At 35.1% G+C, this 24,375-nt stretch overlaps 3 protein-coding genes across 5 annotated transcripts; all 3 read right to left on the bottom strand.

Annotated features, from left to right (window-relative positions):
• Window positions 1-4,832: 4,832 nt before the first annotated feature.
• On the bottom strand, window positions 4,833-8,255 carry LOC116145619 (protein FMP32, mitochondrial-like). 2 transcript variants are annotated; one of them, XM_031431064.1, is made up of 8 exons: window positions 8,024-8,255; window positions 7,600-7,906; window positions 7,393-7,524; window positions 7,176-7,235; window positions 5,710-5,786; window positions 5,551-5,607; window positions 5,379-5,445; window positions 4,833-5,276 (listed from the first exon to the last, which is right to left on the bottom strand). In XM_031431064.1, the coding sequence occupies exons 2-8, from the start codon at window positions 7,822-7,824 to the stop codon at window positions 5,157-5,159; spliced, it is 738 nt and encodes a 245-aa protein (XP_031286924.1). In that variant the 5' UTR covers window positions 7,825-7,906; window positions 8,024-8,255; the 3' UTR covers window positions 4,833-5,156. The 2 variants fall into 2 exon arrangements, with proteins under 2 accessions (XP_031286924.1, XP_031286925.1); XM_031431065.1 differs by having other exon boundaries at window positions 7,600-7,868.
• Window positions 8,256-8,703: 448 nt separating this feature from the next.
• LOC116145620 lies at window positions 8,704-13,308 on the bottom strand. Its single transcript, XM_031431066.1, has 5 exons — window positions 12,935-13,308; window positions 12,449-12,648; window positions 12,278-12,341; window positions 9,294-9,378; window positions 8,704-9,177 (listed from the first exon to the last, which is right to left on the bottom strand). The coding sequence occupies exons 1-5, from the start codon at window positions 13,116-13,118 to the stop codon at window positions 9,057-9,059; spliced, it is 654 nt and encodes a 217-aa protein (XP_031286926.1). The 5' UTR covers window positions 13,119-13,308; the 3' UTR covers window positions 8,704-9,056.
• Window positions 13,309-13,419: 111 nt separating this feature from the next.
• Window positions 13,420-23,868, bottom strand: LOC116145617 (transmembrane and coiled-coil domain-containing protein 4). 2 transcript variants are annotated; one of them, XM_031431061.1, is made up of 15 exons: window positions 23,493-23,868; window positions 22,791-22,872; window positions 21,878-22,372; window positions 21,315-21,480; window positions 21,054-21,206; window positions 20,174-20,271; window positions 19,910-20,001; window positions 18,335-18,405; window positions 18,103-18,238; window positions 17,392-17,451; window positions 17,220-17,302; window positions 17,061-17,137; window positions 16,868-16,938; window positions 13,989-14,046; window positions 13,420-13,869 (listed from the first exon to the last, which is right to left on the bottom strand). In XM_031431061.1, exons 1-15 carry the CDS (start codon window positions 23,717-23,719, stop codon window positions 13,747-13,749), a joined length of 1,992 nt encoding a protein of 663 aa, XP_031286921.1. In that variant the 5' UTR covers window positions 23,720-23,868; the 3' UTR covers window positions 13,420-13,746. The 2 variants fall into 2 exon arrangements, with proteins under 2 accessions (XP_031286921.1, XP_031286923.1); XM_031431063.1 differs by lacking the exons at window positions 13,420-13,869; window positions 13,989-14,046 and adding an exon at window positions 14,065-14,394 and having other exon boundaries at window positions 16,830-16,938.
• Window positions 23,869-24,375: the final 507 nt, after the last annotated feature.

The raw sequence follows: 24,375 nt of genomic DNA, 5'->3' as shown, positions 1-24,375 counted from the left end.
ATATATCGGGATGTACCTTCAAATTTTTTTAAAATAAAAATTATTATACATGTTATATATATATATATTATAAACCCACGTCATATTAAAAGTTTAAAACTCTCTCCAATATTTTCTTACACAGCTTTATCTGTTTTTTTAATGATTTTATCCACAAATTCTTTACTTTCTCTTTCTCTTCTCATGTTATTCTCTCTTACAATTTTTTAAGACTAAAATTGTTAAATTTTCACTACTCAAAGTGTCATAATTAGCTCCGTTTTCTGTTTTATAGATTTTAGGTATATGTATTGTTTATTTCAATTTAGTTTATTTAAGGATTGAATCATTTTTTTTTTCTTTTTGAGGTTTTTTATTCTAATTTGAGAGAAAAATATATTAATCTTGTGAGTTTATTTTGTATTTTCTATTTAAGAATGAACCTGTTTTCTCAAATTAAAACATTAACTATATTTTAAAAAACGTTATTCTTCATCTTTCACCTATCACTTTCCTATATTTTAAACGTCACCATTCAGTTATTCAAAATTATTAAAGAAATTTGAATTACTATCTATGTTTATACTAAAAAAATTTCCCATTTTTTATTAATTCATATTAAAAGTCAACGTAACGTTGACTTGATTTAAGTTTTGGTTGACTTTAGCTTAATTATGTTAGGTTTGACCAACGCTATGAAAATTTATATTATTATATTTAAAAGCCAAAAATAAAAATATTAAAAAAAGGTTTTGTTTAAGGTTTATTCAACACTTTTACTCAAAATTTTGCTTCTCATAGATTTATTCAAGTAAAAAGATATTGTATTAATGTATATTTTTTTTCTCAGATTCTTAATATTATATTATTTTTTTATTAATGTTTGGTAATTTTTTAAAGTTTTCACTAATTATTTGGCAAATAATGGCCGAGCCGCGGAAGCCCCCCTTGACAAAGATCCTGGATCCGTCACTGATTAAAGAGCTAGCTGACTTTTTTCTACCTAAGTAATGGTTTAATGAGACTTTTTCACCTAAATATTTTTTAAATATCATCGTACTACTCGAATTTATATTCTAATAGTGAACAGAAAGTAAATTCGATTCAGGCTGTCGGAGATTCTAAAGAGGAGAAACTGGTGAGTTTGCGTATGGTACAAAGCATGAGAACGACCTTTGCTTCATTGCAGAAGCAAAGTCTAAGGACAAACAACACTTCCAGACTTGTTGAGACACCAGAGACTTTCCACAGCTGCATAGCATAGCCGAGAATGGCCAGACAAAACTAAGTTGGTAGTGCCGTATTTAATCATACAAATTAATTAGTTTCAGACTTTCAGTATTGGCACAGAACAGAAGAAGTCGTAATCTAAAGTCTAAACTCAACAAACCATTAAAGAGTTAGCTGACTTTTTCCCACCCAAATAATGGCTTAATTGACACATTTCACCTGCATATTTTTTAAGTACGATTTCACTACTTGCATTTATATTCTAACCGCGCGAATAGGGAGTAAACTTGATCCAGATTATTAGAGTTTTTGAAGAGAGAAAGCTAATGAGTCTTTTAATAGTAAAAGATTAGATTTTTATGATTAGGATTGATCAAAATTTGACTTAAAAGGGGCGGTTATACAAACCCTAATCCCTTGATTGCCAACGATTGACAAAATTAGTGAGAGTAAGGTTTAAAAGGTTTTGGTAAGTGATGATTAGGAAAGATAATAGTGATGTTGTTGGTTATAACGATGCTGAAATCGAAAACAAAATATAAATTTAGATAGTAAAATGATATTTTGAAAATATGTGGATGAAAAAGTGTTATTAAACCATTATTTGGATGGGAAAAAGGTCGTTTACTCTGCATTAAAACCCAACGAATTTAGGTGTCAACTTTTTTCTTCCTCTACCCCTGCATAACCATTGATACCTAGTATCACGGGATAAAAGTTTCACACCCAAAAGGCTAACCTATTAGGTGGAGGGATCCCCCCATTTATAAGCCGAAGACCTCTCTAATACGCTTCAGATGTGAGATTCGTTACATTCTCCCGTATCCAATCATGTGACGTCCTCATCATAGATGGGGCCCCCTATCTATCCATCCACCTTACTCTCATGTGGACCCATAATCACACATAGACACCTCTGTATGGGCGTTTGGCAGGATATCGAAAGACGAGCGAGTTCTGCTCTGATAGCATTTGTCACAGAGAGTTTTACACCTAAAAGACTAATATATTAGATAGAGAGACTTCTCTTATTTATAAACCCAAGATCTCGCCAATACGCTTAAGACATGGGACTGGTTAGCTGCAGTTGTTATCGATAATTATGTGAGATGGGTCCATCCAAAAGATCTTAGACAATCAATATCATTAATCAAGGCGAGGTGGGTAATGGTTTGTGGTCATTCAAAGAGGTGTTAGTTGAAACAGGTGTCTTATTAAATCAGAAGTAAAATCGAATACTAGATTGATGTTTAATGACCACAGAAAACAGGAATGAGTTAAGAGAGTATGCGGACAAGTAGATGGGAGTCCATAAATTTAGGTAAGGTAATAAAAGGACGGGAAGCCTTGCCTTTGTTTTCTTTCGTTAAAAAAAGGGTTGTGGCAATGGGTAAACATCATGTTTGACAGCTCCTCTCTATCAAAAAATGAATAAAAATTCTCTATTTTATCTTCAATCTTCAACAACTTCACAGTAAATTGGATAAGATTCAATCCGTGGCTGAAACGAAATCCGGGTTGTATTTAATTTTCCGTTGACAATTGTTGATACCTAAAATGCCCAGCTTTTTGCTCTTGTATGTTGTTAGCAGCTACGTCATATAAATTTGGAGTTAGCGATAAGGTATTAGATTGGCTGGGCCTACACTCTAATGAGACTGGTTCCTAACAACTAAATCTTGGTTAGAGCTTTGCCAGTTAACTCAAATCTTTTAAAATGTTCATTCACTTGGAAAGTAAAACAAAGTTGAAAGCTTGAATCTTTGGTGTACTCGTCAAATCTGAACCCATATATGTCGAGTTGATGCAAAACTCCAGCCATGAATGGACATGAAATAGTTGAGGATTTAATCCTGCAGATTAAACATGTTAACGTCATCTTTAAAGAGGATGGGGTCATAAAATGGGAGCATAGAACTCAGCCAAATATTTGTTAAAACAATTTATAAAGACTATTTCTTTTTGCTTGATGATTATTTGTGGTTGCGGGCTTGGGGCTCATCAACTGTTTTATTCAAAGAGTAAATGATTGTCTCATGTACTATTCTATACCATTAACCATATCTGTATAATTGTCTCATGTACTATTTTATACCATTAACCATATCCGTATAATTGTCTCATGTATTTCACATTGTGTATGTTTGTTTTGCTTAGAGGGTAAAAATAAAATTACATTATACAATTCTCAAAATATATATATATATTTCAAAATGAACTATGAATATGATTAAAATGCACACAAGCTAGTCCGAATACTCTCGGTCACAAAATATATATATATGGTTAATATAATAATTTTTAACATACAAAATTTATTTTACAAAAGTAGTTAGCATTTAATTATGTGATTTTCTCTCTGCTCCGTTTGATGCTGGAAAATAACTTTTTGGTTTTTTATTATCTTGAGTTGAATACATTGTTTTTGTAATTTCAGAAACAAAAATTCAATTTCTTTTAGTGAAAACATTTTTCACGTTTTACTAGAAAAAATTGAAATGAAAATGGAAATGAATGGGCCCTAAGCTTTTTATGCCATGGGTGATGATGGGCTACTCTCTGCTAGAAGAGACCCCCATGTCATTGTCTTGGCATTTATGCAAAAACCATATTCAATATCTACAATTCAAATGGGCCCAATATCATTAAGTATCAACCTAACTAGGTCCCCTCGTTATAATTCATAAGAGTAATGCTACAGACACCGAAAGTTACGCACCGAATTTATGCACCGAATGACGTGACAAAATCCTGACTGTTGACTCATTATCAATTAATATTAATCAACGGTCACGATTTTACCACATCATTCGGTACACAGATTCGGTGCGTAACCTTCGGTGGCTCTATCATTTTCGAATTCATAATTTCATCCATATAATAATATATGCTACCACATGGCACCTTTTAAATGTAGGGCATCCATAGATTAGTTACGACAATAGAACTATAATATTTACTATCAATGTTTTAAAACCCAACCCAAGGTGAAACCCGGCAAAATGATAAGGTCTCGTGTTGACCAGTTTGACCGATGGATCAAACCAGTGTCTAAAGATTTGAAATCTAACAAAAATACCCTTAAAATCACATATAAGTCCCTATAGGTTTAAAATCTTGGAAAAACACCCCAAACACCACCATCAACATTAACAAATAGGGCCTATTTCCAGCGACAACAACACTTCCCATCGGCCATCACCACGAAAACACTCCCCTTAGCCTCCTGACCAAAACCCATCTCACCCCTCCCCCGTTCACCTCCCCAATCGTCGATGATAGCGAGCTTTTTCCGATGACATTATTTTGTGATTTCTGATCGATTCGCTCACCAGAAATCGACGTCGTTGCCACCATTGCACTCACTAGCCATTTCTCTTCCAAAGCCCTAACATTCCAACATTCAATTGTTCACAGATTGATGTCCTAATTTCTAGGGTTTTCAATGAATAGGAAAACTTGTAACCCGATCTAATGAAGGTTCCGCGCCCCGGTTCAACCGGCCAGGCCAGGCCGAGTTTTAAAACACTGTTTACAATATGTCGTTTTATGTTGTAAATAATCTATCTTTAATTATTATTGTTACACTGAATGTCACCAGAATCGCATTAAACACAAGAAGATAAAAATGAATTATTCTTGCTAATGTTACCGGTATTATTCTCCTGATAACATAGAAACTCACCTAAAGACACAAAAGATTAGGTAGTTTACAATCTTACATGATAACTGAAACATTCCACCTTCCTTTTGAATTTCGAACTACATGAGCAGGAATGAAAAAATAAATCGCTACAAAGTACAAAGTTGATGCAAGGGATACTGTAAATAAAGATCTCCTTGCCTCATTCTTTTTCCTACTATAATTTTTTATCATTAAATTGCTTCAAAGGGTTAAGCTATTCTTTTCACCTTTTGGGTATTCCCCCATTGTGTAAACTATAAGTTCACATCAAGATACGGACTACAGCAAGACCAACAGCAGAGATGGAAACAAGAGTACCTATGCAGTACTTTATCACATCATATTTTGCTGCTTCCAACTGGGCCCTTAGTTCATGAATTTCCTGAAAATCATATATATATGTGATCAATTAACAGGAAGGAGCAATCTCAAAAATTCAATTAACTAAACAGAACTATTTCTCAATTTCGTTCATATAACTCACCCGATCAAGTTTGTTAGTTAGGTTAGAGGTTTCAGCATTTTGGTTTGCTAACTCCTCTCTTATCCTCCTACATTTGATGTCACCAGGGAAGATAATATTAACAATGTCAGAAAGATTTTACTGAAAAAGGAGCTATGGCATACTAGGAAAGCAAGAATCACACTTTCGTTACCCTCTTTCAAGATTCAAATCCAACCGTTGCCCTGCAGTAACTTTGTCAATTTCATACCTACATCACAAGCAAGGTATTTGCACTATGAAGTGCCAAAAAAACCATAGAAATTTTCACATGGGAAAGTATAAACATAGCTTGCTTATCTGTAAAACTGACCTCAATTCACTGCGCATCTTCTCTATATCATTTCGAAGTTTTTCAGTTTCATGTTGCAATAAGGAAAAATGATGGTCCTGAATTAAAATGTTCTTCAGAAAACTATCCACAGAGTTAAACAAGTGGGAAAAGTTTAGTAGAGTCAACTTTTATTCTTCATCATAAATAAGGATAGTTCAGATCCAAGAATACCAACAAAGACTAAAGGGTTGTTAGTTGTTTTCACTTAACACTTTATAGTGTTTGGTAAGTTATGTTATGTGAATTAATCTCAAAATAAGTGGCAATTTGACCAAAAAAAAAATAATAATAAAAACTGTAATTCTAATTACATTTAAGTGGTAAAAACAAACACATCCTAAATATTTAAAACAGTTCTCAAAGGACACTTAATGGAAAAGCAACAAAAACGAAAAAAAAAAAAATGTCAAATATATCTCCAGCACTTTTCATCTTGAGTTGCAGAGAGGAACTCTAACAGTCTGATACGTGATGAATAAGACACACCAAAAAAAGAAAAATAAGGTTACGTCAAATATATCTCCAGCACCTTTAATTTTGAGTGACAAGGTGGAACTCTGAAACAATCATAAACCTAAATTCATTAGAACTAACATGCTGGAGCGTAGGAAGTCTGCAAATGAACATCAGTCAAAAAGTGATGATATCTTGAAAGGAGGCCAGAAAATCATTGTAACTTCTCTTCTGCAACAACAAAGCATTTCAATTTCAAAGGACACAAAATTGACCAGATTTTAGGCTCTCAGAATTCAAACAATGTCTATGCTTTTCCAGACCAAAACTGAATAATTAAATTTGTTTTGCATTTTAACCCCAACCCACTGCTAAAACAAAAGAAAAGTTTGAGAGAAAGTGGCAAGGGCATCAATTCATGTTAATTTACTTCATTCAAGCGAGTAGATTTTATTTAAGAAAGTGCATCAGCATTCACGTATGGTCTCTAATCGTTTAAGAGATTATGATCAAATCCAATATATTCACCATTAGGACAGACAAGATGATAAGAAAAAATGAAACACCCTTTAGGAAAGATCACACAAAAGATAACTACAACTACTTCTTGTAATAATGCTGCCATAAACTGAGATGAGATAAATCTTAAAATATGCAGAATGAACCCCAAAAGCAACAGGAACTTGCATCAAAAAAAGTTATTTAGGGGAACACATAAAATCACAAGAAAAACAATATTAACTTATAAACTCTAATGCAATGAAGTCAAGTGACCACAATATTGGTTAAATAGTTCTTAATCATCACAAACATGGTAGCATCATCAACAAAATTGCAAGAACTATTTATCCAAAAACAAAACAAAAGATATTCCATTGAACCATGATAACAATTAGCTGTACAAAAAGGTGAAAAATGTAATGACAATCACACTAAGACCTACTGGCCAAACAGTTGTCCATATAAATCATACAAAGTGAACCAGTCAATACCTGTGAACTTTGAACTTGGGATTTGAATTGTGACAAATTGGATTCCTGAACCATTACACTCTACCATCCAACAAAACCAGACACCCAGTTAGAAAGTTACACTTAAAAAAAAAAAAACTCATAATTCTAAAATGACAAGCTATTCTATCACAAATTTCAATTGTTCATCAAAACCAATCTTGCATTAATAAAATCCAATAATGCAAATAAAGCTTACTTTCTGCATCTCTGCCTTTGAAACAACTGATTGAGACACATTTTCCAAGCTGTCATTCAAAACCTCGATTATGGCAGCTGTTATCGCCTCTGCTTGTTTGGAAGGCACGCCTTGCCCCTCCAATCTCCTAACCTACAAACAACATACCATTAACACAAGCAAACAGCTAATAAAAGGCAACAAGCCAATTCAAATAAATTTAGTTACCAGTGCCAATGTGTCAACGAGAAACAACCGGCTTCCATTAGATGGCACCAGCTGAGAAATCTGCCTACAATCGAACTTCCGATGCAATGAAGCCGATAACTGTATAGAGGAGGAAGTGGAGAGTAGAGCCCTATCAGAAGCACCAAATCCTCTGAATCTGGTCACATTAATACCTGAATTGGTTCCAATTTGTCCCACACGCTTACAAGCCGCAGCAGCGGCCATTCGATTCGGCAATGAATATCGAATTTAACGGATAATTAAAAGCCCTAGAATACAGCAATCACAAATCCGGCTAAAAAATAATCTAAACAGAAAAAAAAATGAATAATTATTTAGACACGGAGTTAATGATGGCATAAATTGCATATAGAATTAATCGAAGGATCTGATTATTCTAAAGGATTTTTAGAAACAATCATACCTCAGAGACGGACAACAATGGAAGCAAGCGATTTGGAATTTTGAAGGATAATTGAATGGAATAGTAGATTGTTGTTGTTGGTGCTGAGGTAGCGGTTTCGACTTTCGCGGTTGCTTCTTTTTTTGCAAAATTTGACGCTCAATTCAATTCAATTAGATAGATAATGGGAGCAAGTTCGTTTGCGACGTGAGCAACGTGCCTCAACTTTACTCAGCGGCCAAAAACTAAATTAACTAACAATCAACCAATTAATACAGTTAAAAAGCTCCGTGATAAAATAATGATATACTAAATAATGTAATGCCTCGAGATGTACCACAGACTATTTCAGATAAACATAAACTGATTGAAACACCCTTAATCATTAAAAAATAAGATTACAATACTTGTAAAATGTTACAAGAATAAGCCTCGGGAATCTAAGGTACAACTTGTTTTCATAAGCTTTGCAACTACTATTATTTAGATTTGGTCTTACATACCATGACTTATTTCTTTTCTTGAGATTTAAGGACTTGTTTGATTTGATGTCGTTTACTCCCATTTCACATTTAGTGTATATTGCTATATGAAAGCACGGACCATAACCATATCCCAATCCTCTTGAAAGTATTATCTTCATCTTATCTGTATTCAGTCAGAAATTCTCAAAACTAACAGTAAATTATGAGGAATCAGGGTAGAGATAAGATAACACTATCAAGTAAAGCGATAATTTTGACAGCGAACGGTAATTAATATGCTTATACAAATGAGACCTTTGTTAGTTGTCACCTCTTCCTCCGTAGGTCAATTACATCAAACCATAGACACAAGTAAACATCATATGCTAGCATACAAAGAGCCAAATCAACTATTTTCTCTAGCGTTTGCATAATTATTTATTCCGCAAAAAGAAGGAAGCAGAGGCAATGGATGCCAAGAGGAGAAAATACGTGAACCAAATATCGAACAAACAGAAATATAAGATGATGCTAATCCCTGCTTCTTTGCCAATTTGTATGCACTACTTCTTGCATACAAGATGGCAACATTATTTAGGTCGCTTCCGATACGGGTAAATAATATCCTCTACACTCTCTTTTAAGTAGTTCCCCACTCTACGCATGTTTTTTGCCACTCCCGATGCAACCAGGTTTGCATTCCTTTTGAACCTGCAGTGTAGCACGAAACCGGAAATATAGACTTCATGTAATTAGTCCATAAATACAAATTCCAGAAACTTAAAACGTTGGGTTAAAATTATTAATTTTTCAAATAATTTGCTTGCCTGTCCAGGAAGTTCTCTCTTGATCGATGAGCTGGTTGATGAGCTGGTTTATTATGCACTCGAGACTGAGGGAGTTCATGGATATCTTCAACAAAACAAATCCCAAGAATGAAGTAGATTACAACAAGTGCTCTCTTATAAACATTTCCTCTGCTTTCCTATAGCAAAGTACTAGACTGATGATTCAAGTAGCTATTTGGACACGAAAAATATAAGCAAAACTTGACCAAGAAAACAATAACATCAAAAAACAAAAGAGGCAGCAACCATATATACCACCATCTTCAGATGTTCATCAAAAGCTCCTTCATAAATCCTGGAGAGTCCCATGTTCAAATCTTTCTCCTTGCAAATCTTTTCTGTCTTGATATAATCCTCTTTCCCTTTAATAATATAGTTATCCTCATTCTACTGAGGTTTTAGTTTATATATATATACACACACACACACTAACGTCTTCAGAAAAATATGTGGTCCATGCATGTTAGCTACACTATATGAAAGGCATTAAGAAGCATGTGGGCTTACTATAGACTAAGCACCTTCAGCCGCTACTATAAACTAGGCCATTTGCAGGCAGCAACCGCTAGTTATTGAGACTACCTATACCAAATAGACAATCCATAATTGTGCATCTACAAACATACACGTAGTCATGTGTACCCACATGACCTCACCCACCCACATATTCATGACAGACACACGCGGAGAAGAAATAAAGGTTTTAGAAAATCAAAAAATAAAATGGAATGGAGATTTTTCAGGTGCCTAATGTGACGCCTCTCAAGCATTTCATCAAACACTTGGTGTGCGTCACCCCGATAGTCTAAAACCTTCTAGAATGCTCTTGTATTTGTTAGAATTTTGTAATTAATACGGTAATTGATAGATAGTATTTGGCAGATAGTAATTGGTAGGTGGTAGTTTGAAGTTAACTAATCTCCACCGTTAATTGTGGAAGATCTAAACCGTCCATTGTAAGTTCCATCTACTATAAAAAGGGGAGGCCTTCATTTGGCCAAACCATCCAAGAATTATAAAGTTTTCTCTCATTAGTAAAGAGTTCTCTTCTAGCATCTCTTGTGAGTAAGTTTGTGTGAGTGTTCTCTTATTTGCAGGGCTAGAAGTGTGGGCGAGCAAAGCTAACTTAGGGCAATCATCGGGAGATTGGCACCTAAGGTCGCACGAGTCCAAAGGGAAATAGTCGGGTCGTGACATTTGGTATCAGGGCTAGAAAATTCTTGGTTGAGACTTCATCCGGTCTTCCATGTGAGTTGTTTGAAGTCGTACCATAAAGATACGGAAGATCCGAGAAGAGGAGAATCAAAAAGAACACCATTTGACAACACCAAGTTCTATGACAAAGAGGTGGAGTGTGTGTTAGCCGATCGTGTGATTCGACGAAAGGGTCATCCTCCAAGTCGAGAATACTTTGTTAAATGGAAGGGACTACCGAAGAGTGAAGCTAGTTGGGAACCCGAAGATGCATTGTGGCAATTCAAAGACAAAGTCCAAAAATTCCACAAATAGTCGACGAGGACGTCTCCAGATTAGGTGGGGGAGAATGTGATGCCTCTCAAGCATTTCATCAAACACTTGGTGTGCATCATCCTAACACTCTAGAACCTTCTAGAATACTCTTGTATTTGCTAGAATCTTGTAATTAATACGATAGTTGGTAGATAGTACTTGGTAGGTGGTAGCTTGGAGTTAGCTAATCTCCACCGTTTAACTCTTTACTAATGAGAGAAAGCTTTACAATTCTTGGATGGTTTGACCAAATGAAGGTCTCCCCATTTTATAGTAGATAGAGCTTACAATGGACAGTTTAGATCTTCCACAATCAACAGTGGAGATTAGCTAACTCCAAACTACCACCTACCAACTACTATCTACCAACTACCGTATTAATTACAAGATTTTAACAAATACAAGAGTATTCTAGAAGGTCCTACAGTGTCAGGGTGACACACATCAAGTGTTTGATGAAATGCTTAAGAGGCGTCACATTCTCCCCCACCTAATCTGTAGACATCCTCGTCAACTCTTCGTGGAATTCTTGGACCTCGTCGACTCATCGTGGAATTCTTGGACCTCGTCTTTGAATTGCCACAATGCATCTCCGGTTTCCCAACTACTATAAAAGGGGGAGGCCTTCATTTGGCCAAAACATCAAAGAATTGTAAAGCTCTCTCATTATTAAAGAGTTCTCCTCTATCATCTCTTGTGAGTGTTCTCTTATTTGCAAGGCTAGAAACGTGGGCGAGCAACGCTGACTTAGGGCAATCATCGAGAGATTGGCACCTAAGGCAGCATGAGTCCGAAGGGAAATAGTCTGGTCGTGACACTAAGCAACAAACATATATAGTCACCACGTATCTTGGGCTTAGCTGTCTTACAATTTTCTCTAGTTTAAACCAATAACTACATTCAAAAGTTCAAACCCCAGTCTGCATGGCCAAGTGATGGCCTTCTCCAAATAAGGAGGTTAGGGTAAGGTTACAAAAAGCAGAAAGGCATTATAAAATGGTAGGTCAATCCAATGAAGTTCACATTGAATTTGGCATTGAGTGGAATAATCACATTGAATCATTTGCTTTTATTTTAATTGGCATACCACAGAAGTATATTTCTAAGTAGATTGTTCATCTGACTTTTCTCCCCTAATGAAAATATTTTCTTTCCTTTGCCGAGGTCTGGTATTCCACAATTCCAAATCAATAAATTTTTGTTCTATCCTAATTATAGTTTTAAAGCGAACAAAAAATTAGATCGAAAGTCTTTACTGTAGCGGAAATACAACACTAAAATCACAACATACACAGGCATCACTAAAAGCGATCAGGTCGTGAGAGCAACAAGAGCTACACTACACTGAATCGAACAAGTAGAAAAAAAAGAAATCACAGATAACAAATTAAGTAGAAAAAAAGAAATCACAGATAACAAATAAAAAAAAATGTAAATCAAGATAATTTCCTAACCTTCTCTATTATGAGCAGGAGCAGGAACAGGATTAGTAGGAGCAGGAGGTTTATGCAGTAGTAGCTGCAGCAACTCATGTAAGTCAGAGAGTATATGTTGGTGAAAAAAATAGAGTTAGAAACATAAACAGCCTAACACAATACAATCAAATCAGAAAGAGAGAGCTTAACCTCCAGGCCGGTGCACAGAGGTAGTTGTCTTGTCACTTGCTTATCAGTTGAAACGTCATTCACATTTGTTAGCTTATCGGTTGAAACACTATTTACATTGTTATATACAGAGTAACCAAGACAAGCATAATAAAACTGTATAAGGGTCCGCCCATCCTTCGATGCTTTAAGCTCAGAGTGTCGGACAACAAAGTCGGGTACTGGCAAATAAAACTTAATGAGAATGTATTACGAGATAAACAAAAAATACTAAATCATGAATAGAATGCCAAGATATTAAATTTTGAGCATCATATAATTATTTATCTACCACTTGATTAATTCGAAGGTTGACATTCCTCAATAAATGAAAAAGAATCAAACTTAAAAACCCTAAACTATGATCAAGAAAGTTTGAAGTAAACATTAAACATAAGCAGCAAATTGGAAAACGTTAAAAGAAAGCAAGGAGAATGGAAGTTGAAACATGAAAAAGAAATTCGTAACCTTGAGGGAGAGTACGAGGGATGCCGATGCAACGAGGGTTGCGATGATGGGATTTGAGAACGGAATTGTAATAGAGATATCCCTTACAAGATTTTGCCTTTGGAATTTTTTTAACAACAGTTTTTTGTTGTTGTTGTTGCCGCTGATCATCGTCTACTTTCTCTTCTTCTTTAGTCGTGTCCATACTCCGATTTGCTTGATCGCTTCTCTGTCTGTTTCTATCTCTATCTCTGATTCTGTGTCAGCACATGCACAGGACTCCCCTCCAGAAGACCCCTCTCCAAATCAAATCCAAATGCTATGATATGACTCGCTTCGACGTCGTTTCTCTTTTTAATTATTTGTAACCGCAAGACGGTTGCTTCATGCTTGATTCATTCACTTAGGAGCCATTCACAATGGTTGACGGCTTAATAAAATTAAAATTTAATACATGTGACAGAAAACCCCCCACAGGTTTGATTTAATAGTTCACTACTAATATCTTAGTGAAGTTGGATAAGCGACCATCTCATCCATTCTTTTATTATTTACTTCTTTATAAGATTAATCCACACAAATTTAGAATGAAGAAAGTTTACATGTAATGTTTACTGTGGTCTTTCACCTAAGAATCAAACATCTCTAATCTCTATGAATAGGGTTAACTCACTCTCATGATACAGAAACTTGAATATCATTCTTTCAATGATTTCAATGTTGTATCAGACCTTATATTTTATTTATCATAATTTACAATGAGCTTCGAGTTGCGAAACTCATCCAAGAAGAGGCAGTAATGGTAGAAGCAGAAACTGTATGTTGGGAAACTCCTACTTGTTGTCTAGATCGCTTCTGAAAACAGGATAATAAGTATCTAGTTCAAGACGATCCAGTATCTGCTGCGTTGCCCATAGATAGGAAGAGTGGCCTTCAATGAGATGGGTTACATCAACCTGCAGAGTTGAACCATATTAGTTAGAATAGCTAAAACATAGGCACATATAGATCAGAAACAATCTGAATAAACAAATTCAAGGGAGGAAAAAGTTGAGAGAAAGCAGAAACAACTTACATTCTCAATCCCAGGAACATCAATGGCTTGAATTCCAGCTAATCCTTGTGAAAATAGACTGTTTAAAACAATTTGTTAGTTTCTGTGGAAGTATATCACTTGACAATTATACATTTTCTTTCCTCTAATAAATTAACCAATTGTTACTTTCCGAGGAAACAAAGCTTCAATCTACTACTGATAAGAATTGAAAATTGGAGATCAAAGATCCTTTTACCAGACTCAATTACGAAAGTTGTTTTGATTTTAAAAACACCCAATCATTTTTCTAGGATATGAATAGGAACCTCCGGGAAAATAGCAATAAAATAAACATACAAAAGACTAATCACACTGCTATCTAGATTGCCACCACCGACACCCCCACCCCCCAATCATTGATCCAGAAGTCCAACCGTTTATTAACCTCACATTTTCTCCCAGTGCATTGTTCATCATGCATACCTTGCTCGGAAAGAAAGTCCAAGCATCCAATCATTTGTGGAATAAGCATTAACAAATCTTCCGGCCACCATCTGCATAACAGTAGGAATTAACAGAGAACAACCTAGAAATAATGTACATGGTGTAATACTATATCTCTATGAAAAAAAAAAAATTGCTTTGAATATATGTTTATTACAAAAACTGCAATCACCTTTCTTACAGCTTCCCAGTTCTGATCTTTAATTGAGATGGGTGCTCCAAGAAGAACAACTCGTTCTACAATTCCAGCTGGCCAACATTAAGAGCAAATGCATCAGGTTCATTCTACCAAATCCATCTCTCATGAAATCCAATTAGTACTATTCTTTACCATTGCGTTCAGTCTCGGCCAAATATTCAAGACACTTAAATATTACACGAGCTCCAAGTGAGTAACCTATAAGGGTCACAGGCCTGGAACAGTAGTCAAAAGACAAAGAAATCAAGTCAATAGAAATTTCAAGGCCCTCATCTGAAATATCAATATCTTTAGGTTAGCATACCTGTTCCCTTGCAGTCCTTTCAGTAACACCTCAGCTAGCAGCCTCCCTGCTTTGTCTGACCTAGAAAATAGCAGAAAAAAAAGATCTAGTTGACTGCTTACAAGCAACACTACATGAAAAAACTAGTTACAACCAATCCAGTACTAAGTTTCCTCAGTAGCTTGAAACCCACATCAGCCAAAGTCCATCCAGTATTCACAGTTAAAATGTTTAGGCAGCCTGATAAATGGAAGTTACATCCTAGAATATGAAGTTATATAACAATGGCATTCTCCAAAACTTTATCCTTGAAAGTGAAAGCAATCCCTGTATTTTCATTAGTTTTTATTCCATAAGAAAATGAAAAAAGTTCAAAGCTTAAATATGATGGTGTTATAATTCATGATTTGTTGCAAATTGTTCCGTAAAATTCAGCATTACATCAAAATATTTATTATCTAAATATGCAAAGTTATTCTCAACTGCTTATAATTCTTCATTACTTCCTATAATAAATTTTTTATCAACTCCTGAATTCTTATACATTTCTACAACAGTAAGTCAGAAAACCAGATTTATCAGTATATTTGTGACTGGCTACCTATAGAAAATGTGAATACAACCAATGAAACCATAACACTGCAAAATTGCAATTTAAAGAGATGGAAGGATAAACAATTTTCTTCTTCTTCCCAACTAATTATTCAGCTTACAGTCAAGACAAGAGCTTACCTGTTCACAGCAATTGTCCATTTGCTATCTATAAGATCAGCAGCTAAAACTAAAGTTGCTGGCCAAGCCAATGCTACTAAAAGTGAGTTTAATACAGTCAACATTGCGCCTTGCTTCATTAACCCCATAGCGATGCCTACAGCAGTAGAAGCAATTTTGAAATCATAGGATAATTGTTCACAATTGCAATAATGACGAGACATAATAGCAAAATGAAGTTCCAAGCAATTACTTGAAGTAAGCCAATCCTGAATTGCAGTGCTCACTGCAATGAGATTTTTGGACTCCCACTGCAGTGCATACCTAAAAATTTATTGGGGTCAGTAGATATGCACTTTCTCAAATCCATTTCTGAGTTTCAAAAACCGTAAGCATATATTTTGAAATGAAAGAACTGTCAAACACGTCAATTAGAATAGACAAAATGGAAATACAAGAAAGGCAGATTCAAAATGTTAAGAAATTTATCAATCCATGCAACTTCAACATCATGCTTACCATAAAGAATGTTACCCAGATTCAACATTGTACTGTTTCTTGAGCCATAATACTTTGCATTAAATGATAATTAAACCTAACCCATTTCTAAGAAATATTCAATATTCAACTTTTTCATCATTTTAAAGGTCGGAAATGGCAAGGACAGTTGTTTTTGTGAGGATAAATGGCTAGGCAATTTTAGCTTGAACCAATGCTGCCCTCGTCTTTATAGAGTGACCCTTAATAGAAGAGTGTCACTGATTATGCCTCTTGGCTCTTGTTCCCCACATGAAAGCTAGAAACTAAACTTCCAAAGGAATTTGATAATGTTCCATTAATGAGTCCAGAGGAGACAAAAGAAAATGGAAGCTTGACTCTTCAGGTTATTTACTTGCAAATCCTATTCTAAGATGTCATGTAAAGAAAATCCTCCACTTGATTTCAAAAAGTTCGATTCAGTTTTGCAGGCAAAAAGTTCATCCCACTTGTTTTCAAGGAAAACTCAATACAGCATACATTGTCCAATTAAGGTACCATCAAATGTACCTATCCACCCACTGGCATTATGTGCAAAAATGATGCGAAATCCTTCGACCATTTGTTCCTTCATTATCCCCAAGGCTTCTTCGTTATGGGCTAAAGTTTGTATAGAGATCAACTTCAATGGTTACNATTTATTAACCTCACATTTTCTCCCAGTGCATTGTTCATCATGCATACCTTGCTCGGAAAGAAAGTCCAAGCATCCAATCATTTGTGGAATAAGCATTAACAAATCTTCCGGCCACCATCTGCATAACAGTAGGAATTAACAGAGAACAACCTAGAAATAATGTACACATGGTGTAATACTATATCTCTAGAAAAAAAAAAATTGCTTTGAATATATTTTTATTACAAAAACTGCAATCACCTTTCTTACAGCTTCCCAGTTCTGATCTTTAATTGAGATGGGTGCTCCAAGAAGAACAACTCGTTCTACAATTCCAGCTGGCCAACATTAAGAGCAAATGCATCAGGATCATTCTACCAAATCCATCTCTCATGAAATCCAATTAGTACTATTCTTTACCATTGCGTTCAGTCTCGGCCAAATATTCAAGACACTTAAATATTACACGAGCTCCAAGTGAGTAACCTATAAGGGTCACAGGCCTGGAACAGTAGTCAAAAGACAAAGAAATCAAGTCAATAGAAATTTCAAGGCCCTCATCTGAAATATCAATATCTTTAGGTTAGCATACCTGTTCCCTTGCAGTCCTTTCAGTAACACCTCAGCTAGCAGCCTCCCTGCTTTGTCTGACCTAGAAAATAGCAGAAAAAAAAGATCTAGTTGACTGCTTACAAGCAACACTACATGAAAAAACTAGTTTCAACCAATCCAGTACTAAGTTTCCTCAGTAGCTTGAAACCCACATCAGCCAAAGTCCATCCAGTATTCACAGTTAAAATGTTTAGGCAGCCTGATAAATGGAAGTTACATCCTAGAATATGAAGTTATATAACAATGGCATTCTCCAAAACTTTATCCTTGAAAGTGAAAGCAATCCCTGTATTTTCATTAGTTTTTATTCCATAAGAAAATGAAAAAAGTTCAAAGCTTAAATATGATGGTGTTATTATTCATGATTTGTTGCAAATTGTTCTGTAAAATTCAGCATTACATCAAAATATTTATTATCTAAATATGCAAAGCTATTCTCAACTGCTTATAATTCTTCACTACTTCCTATAATAAATTTTTTATCAACTCCTGAATTCTTATACGTTTCTACAACAGTAAGTCAGAAAACCAGATTTATCAGTATATTTGTGACTGGCTACCTATAGAAAATGTGAATACAACCAATGAAACCATAACACTGCAAAATTGCAATTTAAAGAGATGGAAGGATAAACAATTTTCTTCTTCTTCCCAACTAATTATTCAGCTTACAGTCAAGACAAGAGCTTACCTGTTCACAGCAATTGTCCATTTGCTATCTATAAGATCAGCAGCTAAAACTAAAGTTGCTGGCCAAGCCAATGCTACTAAAAGTGAGTTTAATACAGTCAACATTGCGCCTTGCTTCATTAACCCCATAGCTATGCCTACAGCAGTAGAAGCAATTTTGAAATCATAGGATAATTGTTCACAATTGCAATAATGACGAGACATAATAGCAAAATGAAGTTCCAAGCAATTACTTGAAGTAAGCCAATCCTGAATTGCAGTGCTCACTGCAATGAGATTTTTGGACTCCCACTGCAGTGCATACCTAAAAATTTATTGGGGTCAGTAGATATGCACTTTCTCAAATCCATTTCTGAGTTTCAAAAACCGTAAGCATATATTTTGAAATGAAAGAACTATCAAACACGTCAATTAGAATAGACAAAATGGAAATACAAGAAAGGCAGATTCAAAATGTTAAGAAATTTATCAATCCATGCAACTTCAACATCATGCTTACCATAAAGAATGTTACCCAGATTCAACATTGTACTGTTTCTTGAGCCATAATACTTTGCATTAAATGATAATTAAACCTAACCCATTTCTAAGAAATATTCAACATTCAACTTTTTCATCATTTTAAAGGTCGGAAATGGCAAGGACAGTTGTTTTTGTGAGGATAAATGGCTAGGCAATTTTAGCTTGAACCAATGCTGCCCTCGTCTTTATAGAGTGACCCTTAATAGAAGAGTGTCACTGATTATGCCTCTTGACTCTTGTTCCCCACATGAAAGCTAGAATCTAAACTTCCAAAGGAATTTGATAATGTTCCATTAATGAGTCCAGAGGAGACAAAAGAAAATGGAAGCTTGACTCTTCAGGTTATTTACTTGCAAATCCTATTCTAAGATGTCATGTAAAGAAAATCCTCCACTTGATTTCAAAAAGTTCGATTCAGTTTTGCAGGCAAAAAGTTCATCCCACTTGTTTTCAAGGAAAACTCAATACAGCAAACATTGTCCAATTAAGGTACCATCAAATGTACCTATCCACCCACTGGCGTTATGTGCAAAAATGACACGAAATCCTTCGACCATTTGTTCCTTCATTATCCCCAAGGCTTCTTCGTTATGGGCTAAAGTTTGTATAGAGATCAACTTCAATGGTTACACCTAGATCCTGTTTTGATTAACTTATAGAGAATTTTACTTTCTTTAGAAAAGGAAAAAAGGCTAAGACTCTCCAAAAGAGTGGTTTGTCCTCTTCTGTGGGTGATCTAAGGTGAACCAAATAAAAGGATTTTTTAAGCCAATAGAGGAAAAGAAATCAGGGTTTAATGAGACAAGATCAAGTTACTGTCATCTTTTAGGGCTTGTGTCTCAAGACTTTGAAGACTCGTCTATGGCCTTATATATCTTAAGTGGTTAGGGGCTGTGAGTGGATTTTGGTTGTACTTTTGGGTCTGTCCAAGCAGTATAAATCTTTCTTTCACAAATATATATATATATATATTAAAAAAAATATTAATGAAAACAAAGGAAATAGATTCTCTTATCCAAGTACAGGTAGAAACTTTCATTTAATTAGTGGACAATGAACTATCTTGTGCAACTGGATGCTTTACTCTCTTCAAATGATAACATAATCCAGACAGAAAATCAACAAATCCAATCAAGCAAATGTAAGAAACAATATGCCAGAACACAGTCGCCATAACTAAATGCTTAATATGTGAAAGAATCAGCTTATTTCTGGTATAATTAAGATGGAAAAAGAAAACTGGAGTAGAAATTTCCAGTAAGTGGAATGTGGTATAGAGTCTATACCTCTCCATATTGTCATCTTTTCCTTCCCAAGGCCTTATAAAATCTTCCTCATTAAAAACTAATCCAGAGATGAAGATTTCAACTGCTAGCCGCTGACAGAGAAGTTGAATTACAACTAAAGTCCAGAATAATCAATTAAATATATACAAATACCATTGCTGAAAGGAAAGTAGGGTGAAGAGAGAGAAATCACAAAATGAAAAAAACCTAAAAATAAATACAATTAATAGATTATCCCCCAAAAAGGAAGATGCAGAAACTCACGCCTTGATTATTACTTTCTCCGATAGGTTTGAATTCGAATTCATCAACGCTTCCAGTTCTCCTAGCCATTTTACTCCCCGTAAGTCCAGCTCCAGCAGCTGGTGGCAATGTGCAGAACAATAAGCAAATAAGTTTTTCATCAGAAATAACTCCTTTTTCAAGCAGAGACAAATGCGGAATTAAAAAAAATTCGTTATAAAAAGAAAGAAAACATTGCCCACACCATTTTTTAGGACATAGAAGGAAGTACACATGTGCATGACCTTGATCTTGATCAAAATTATGGTTAATTATGACAATAGATTTGTATTCTCTCCTCAAAAACCAATCAAATGTATAAAAGATGAAATGAAAAACTTCTGTCCAAAAAATAATGATATTATCAATCAAATCAATAAAAGAATTTATTATATGTAACCATATAAAGCAAAGAATTATCATTTAACATGCACTAGCCATTAAATAGGTAACACCAAAAACCCTTAAGAGCACAATTGGAAAGAAAATTGAGCATGTCTTTAACTTGTCCATAACTAAGAAGCATACGTCCCTGGGTTAACCTAGTTGACTATATTTCTCACAGGAGCAAGAAGTCAAGGGATATAATCCTCATACCAACTCTGGAGGAGGAATTGAATCCGTGTTTGTCAATAAGAAAAGATGCAGTGCTGTGTGTAATACACCATGTAACAAGCCAAACACAATTTGAACATGTGTAAAATTTAAAACATATGTTTTCAACACCACAATGACAACTGACACATATAAATACATAATGAATGTGAAACATATTTGTTTGTCCTTGTAGAGAAAAAAGAAATGATAAGGTGGGTGAGCAGATTCTAGAAGATGCTCTTAAGGAATGTAATTAATCACTCACCTCCAAATGATGCAGCAACGGCAACAGAACCAGCAACAGTTCCAGCAGCACTAGCAACTGCAGCAAACCCACTTGCTCCAATAACAGGGATGAGAGTGCCCAATGTTGGAGCTAGAGCACCAAATCCAGCAGCAATCGCTGGAGCAGCTAATCCTGTTTAACAATGAAATGTGAAGTGAAAAGTCCACACTGTCAAAGCTATGAGAAATTTTTTTGATGTAGAAATTACAATACTTTCGAAATTTACAGATGTTTAAATACCGCCAGTTATTGCCATCAAGGTTCCTCCAGTTAATGCAGCTGCACCAATAATACCACCACGCTTCCATTTAGCCCATTTGCTTTTGGGTGAATTGGCTTCTTCCTTTGATTCTTCTGCTTTTCTTAAAGCCATTGCAGAGCAAGCGACCATCATCTCTATGGCTTCCTAGAGTATAGAAGTTCCATTAATAAGAAGAATAGATAAAACATAATATTTCAGTTTAAAATCAATACACATCCTTAAGCACCCATGCAGAGGAAAAACTGGACCTGGAAAGTGTGCATTCCTTCCAGAGAGATCAAACAACTAGATAAAGAAGGGCATGCAGCTGAGAGGGATTCGCACAAAGTGTAGGATAATATCTTTCTACATGTTTAAGAGTGAAGAAACCCTTTTTTATTAAACATACATATGGACAGCTGACATAAAAATCTATGAATATGAGTACTGCAATGAACAAAAGTCATGCTATCAATATTGTTGGTAGCAATACTGGGGGAATTTGATACACAGCTGGTGTAAAACTTTCAAGGCAGCTGATAAGGATGATTAGTGTACATACCATTTTTATCCAATTGATATTAAGCCACGTTGCCAGCAATCGAAGAGCCACACGATGTCGAGCATCATAACCCTTTCTTCGCTGGTTAATTTTTTTGCTATCTTCAGGTGCATCTGCTAGACAAGCTGATAGAAGTTCATAAAGAACTGTAACTTTCCTCTGATAACCGAGGTTTGTTTCCTCTTCAATGGGTCTCTCATCATCAACATTACTGCCAGAACCAAAAGGAGCACCTTCGGACATATTACTCTCTGAATCCTGCTGAGTGGTCATGTGCCTATTTACTGATTCAGAGAGTGACTGCGTTTCAGCAGTGGAACATTTCTCACGACATTCAACTTCATATTCTTGATGTTTCTCTTTCTTGGACTTAAAAGATTCAGAATTTGTCTCTAGGCTGCGTGCTGTAACATCAATCGCTTTTGCCAAGGCTAATTCCTGATCTGAACTCTGGGAAGAACTATCATCACTTTCTACTGAGAGCAACCTCAAAAACTGTGACAAGATTTACATTCATAGTAGTAATCAAGACGGAACCCAGATAAAATTTTAAGCATGGGCATTAAAGAATCTTAGAGAAAGATGATGGGATAGGGAGAGAAAAGAAAACACTAAAAAGCAGTAAATTACATGAAACACTATCTGATTCCTTGAAGCTATAATGTAAACCTTTCACTAATTGAGAGCAAATGCTATGTTCAGTTCTTTATTTCTATTAAAAGTACATATAAGCAGTTCGGTCACTATTTATTCAACAAACTTATTTTAAATGTACAGTTCTCTTTATAAACCATTAAACTGGATATAATAACAACCTAAATTACATAACAAGCACCATGACCCAGTTAAAAACGAAAAAAAGCCTTGATAGCTTTCTGTGAAACAGAATTATACGTGAGACAAAACAACATACAGCTCCAACATGATTCTGAACAGGAGAAGATCCAGCTGTTTCCTCAAGTCCAAGCCATGCTGCTGAATCAATCTGCAGAAAACTGTTCAAAACAAGGTTAACAACAAACTTGAAAATAGAAGAAAATACTTCTAAACTAACATTTATACGAAGACTAAAGATAGTTGGACATATTCTTTGCCATCACCAATCACAATTCACAATTGAACCTTCTGCTATAAGCTCTATATCATTAGACCAGAAGAAGTTACAATCTAAATGCCAAATATGAATTGCCAATCAATACTTCTTATGCACAAACCTGTAGATCACGCACATAATTAAAACAGAGGCCAAATTTATATGAAGAAGCGCGGTGAATAAGCAGACTTCACGAAAACCTCATATTAATTTATTTCCCTAAACTTCTATCAGTGACTAAATGAACATTTAGGTACTAACTGAAACAAGGATCATCAACCAGTACATTGTCAATTTTAAAATCAATTAATCAATGATACTATCAATTTTTCAAAAGGCAGCTGAGTCAATGCAGAATTCGCACAATATGAGCTCCCAGAAGTTGGCTAAATTCGAATAAATTCGCAGAAAAATGAATAGAACAAAATAGTGTATGAATTACAACTCCATTATCCTTCATGATTTTTAAAGAGATTATCAATTACAATGAATCAAAGTCCAAACAAAAAGAATCGAAATCACCTGAAAACAGGGCGGAGCAGACCCGAATTTTCATGGACCCAAAGTTCAGGGTCCTCGGAGACGGAGTCACTGCTACTACTACAACTGGTTCGGTCCTCAGATGAGTCTTCTTCTGTGGGCACGCCCAACGGGCGAGTCTGGTGGATCTGAGCCTGGTGAAGAGCAATTGCGAATAGTGCACCGGCTGCATACCGCTGCGTCGGAGACAGAAATGACGTCGTTGCCATCAGCAAATACTTGATTAATTAAAAGGAGGGAGTTAATCAAAGTATTTTGTTTGTTGTGATTTATTAAGAGGTCTGTTGCCAAAAAATTGTTTTTTATATTTTATAATTTATACCGGACAGCAGTGTAGTCCTTCACTCCTTCAAAATTTGAAACGTTCTACCCTGGAAGATTCAGTAATTTGTACTTTCGAAAATGAAAGTCCGTTTAAGCCAATTGTCAAATTAAGAATATTATTATTATTATTATAAACTAAGAATATAAATTGACGTGACGAATACACAAATCGTTCAACTATATCAATTAAGTATTTATTGAATTAATTAACACTTCAATTTATATTAAAAAAAAAAAGTTTTTATATATAACATTGTCAATAATAATAATCACCAAAAAATTAATCCCACCATGACTGACCCGATCATTACCTGTGCATTCTTGACTGGGAGTCTAGGACGCAATGGAGCAAATCGTCACATGGCCGCACAACTTAACCAGGGTTGGCCCGCCCTTGAAATTTATACCATTTAAATCGAGTTAGTTTAGTTGGAGTTAATCCGTATAAATTAAAATAAAATTATTTGTAATTTGGGATTAATTAATGAAATCTTAAATGCATATAATAATTTAAAGGATTATGATTTCATTCATCTAAATC

The sequence above is a fragment of the Pistacia vera genome, unplaced genomic scaffold, assembly GCF_008641045.1.
Source record: "Pistacia vera cultivar Batoury unplaced genomic scaffold, PisVer_v2 Contig464, whole genome shotgun sequence".
In the NCBI taxonomy this organism is placed as follows: Eukaryota; Viridiplantae; Streptophyta; class Magnoliopsida; order Sapindales; family Anacardiaceae; genus Pistacia; species Pistacia vera.
This window is presented reverse-complemented; position numbering and strand designations above follow the sequence as displayed.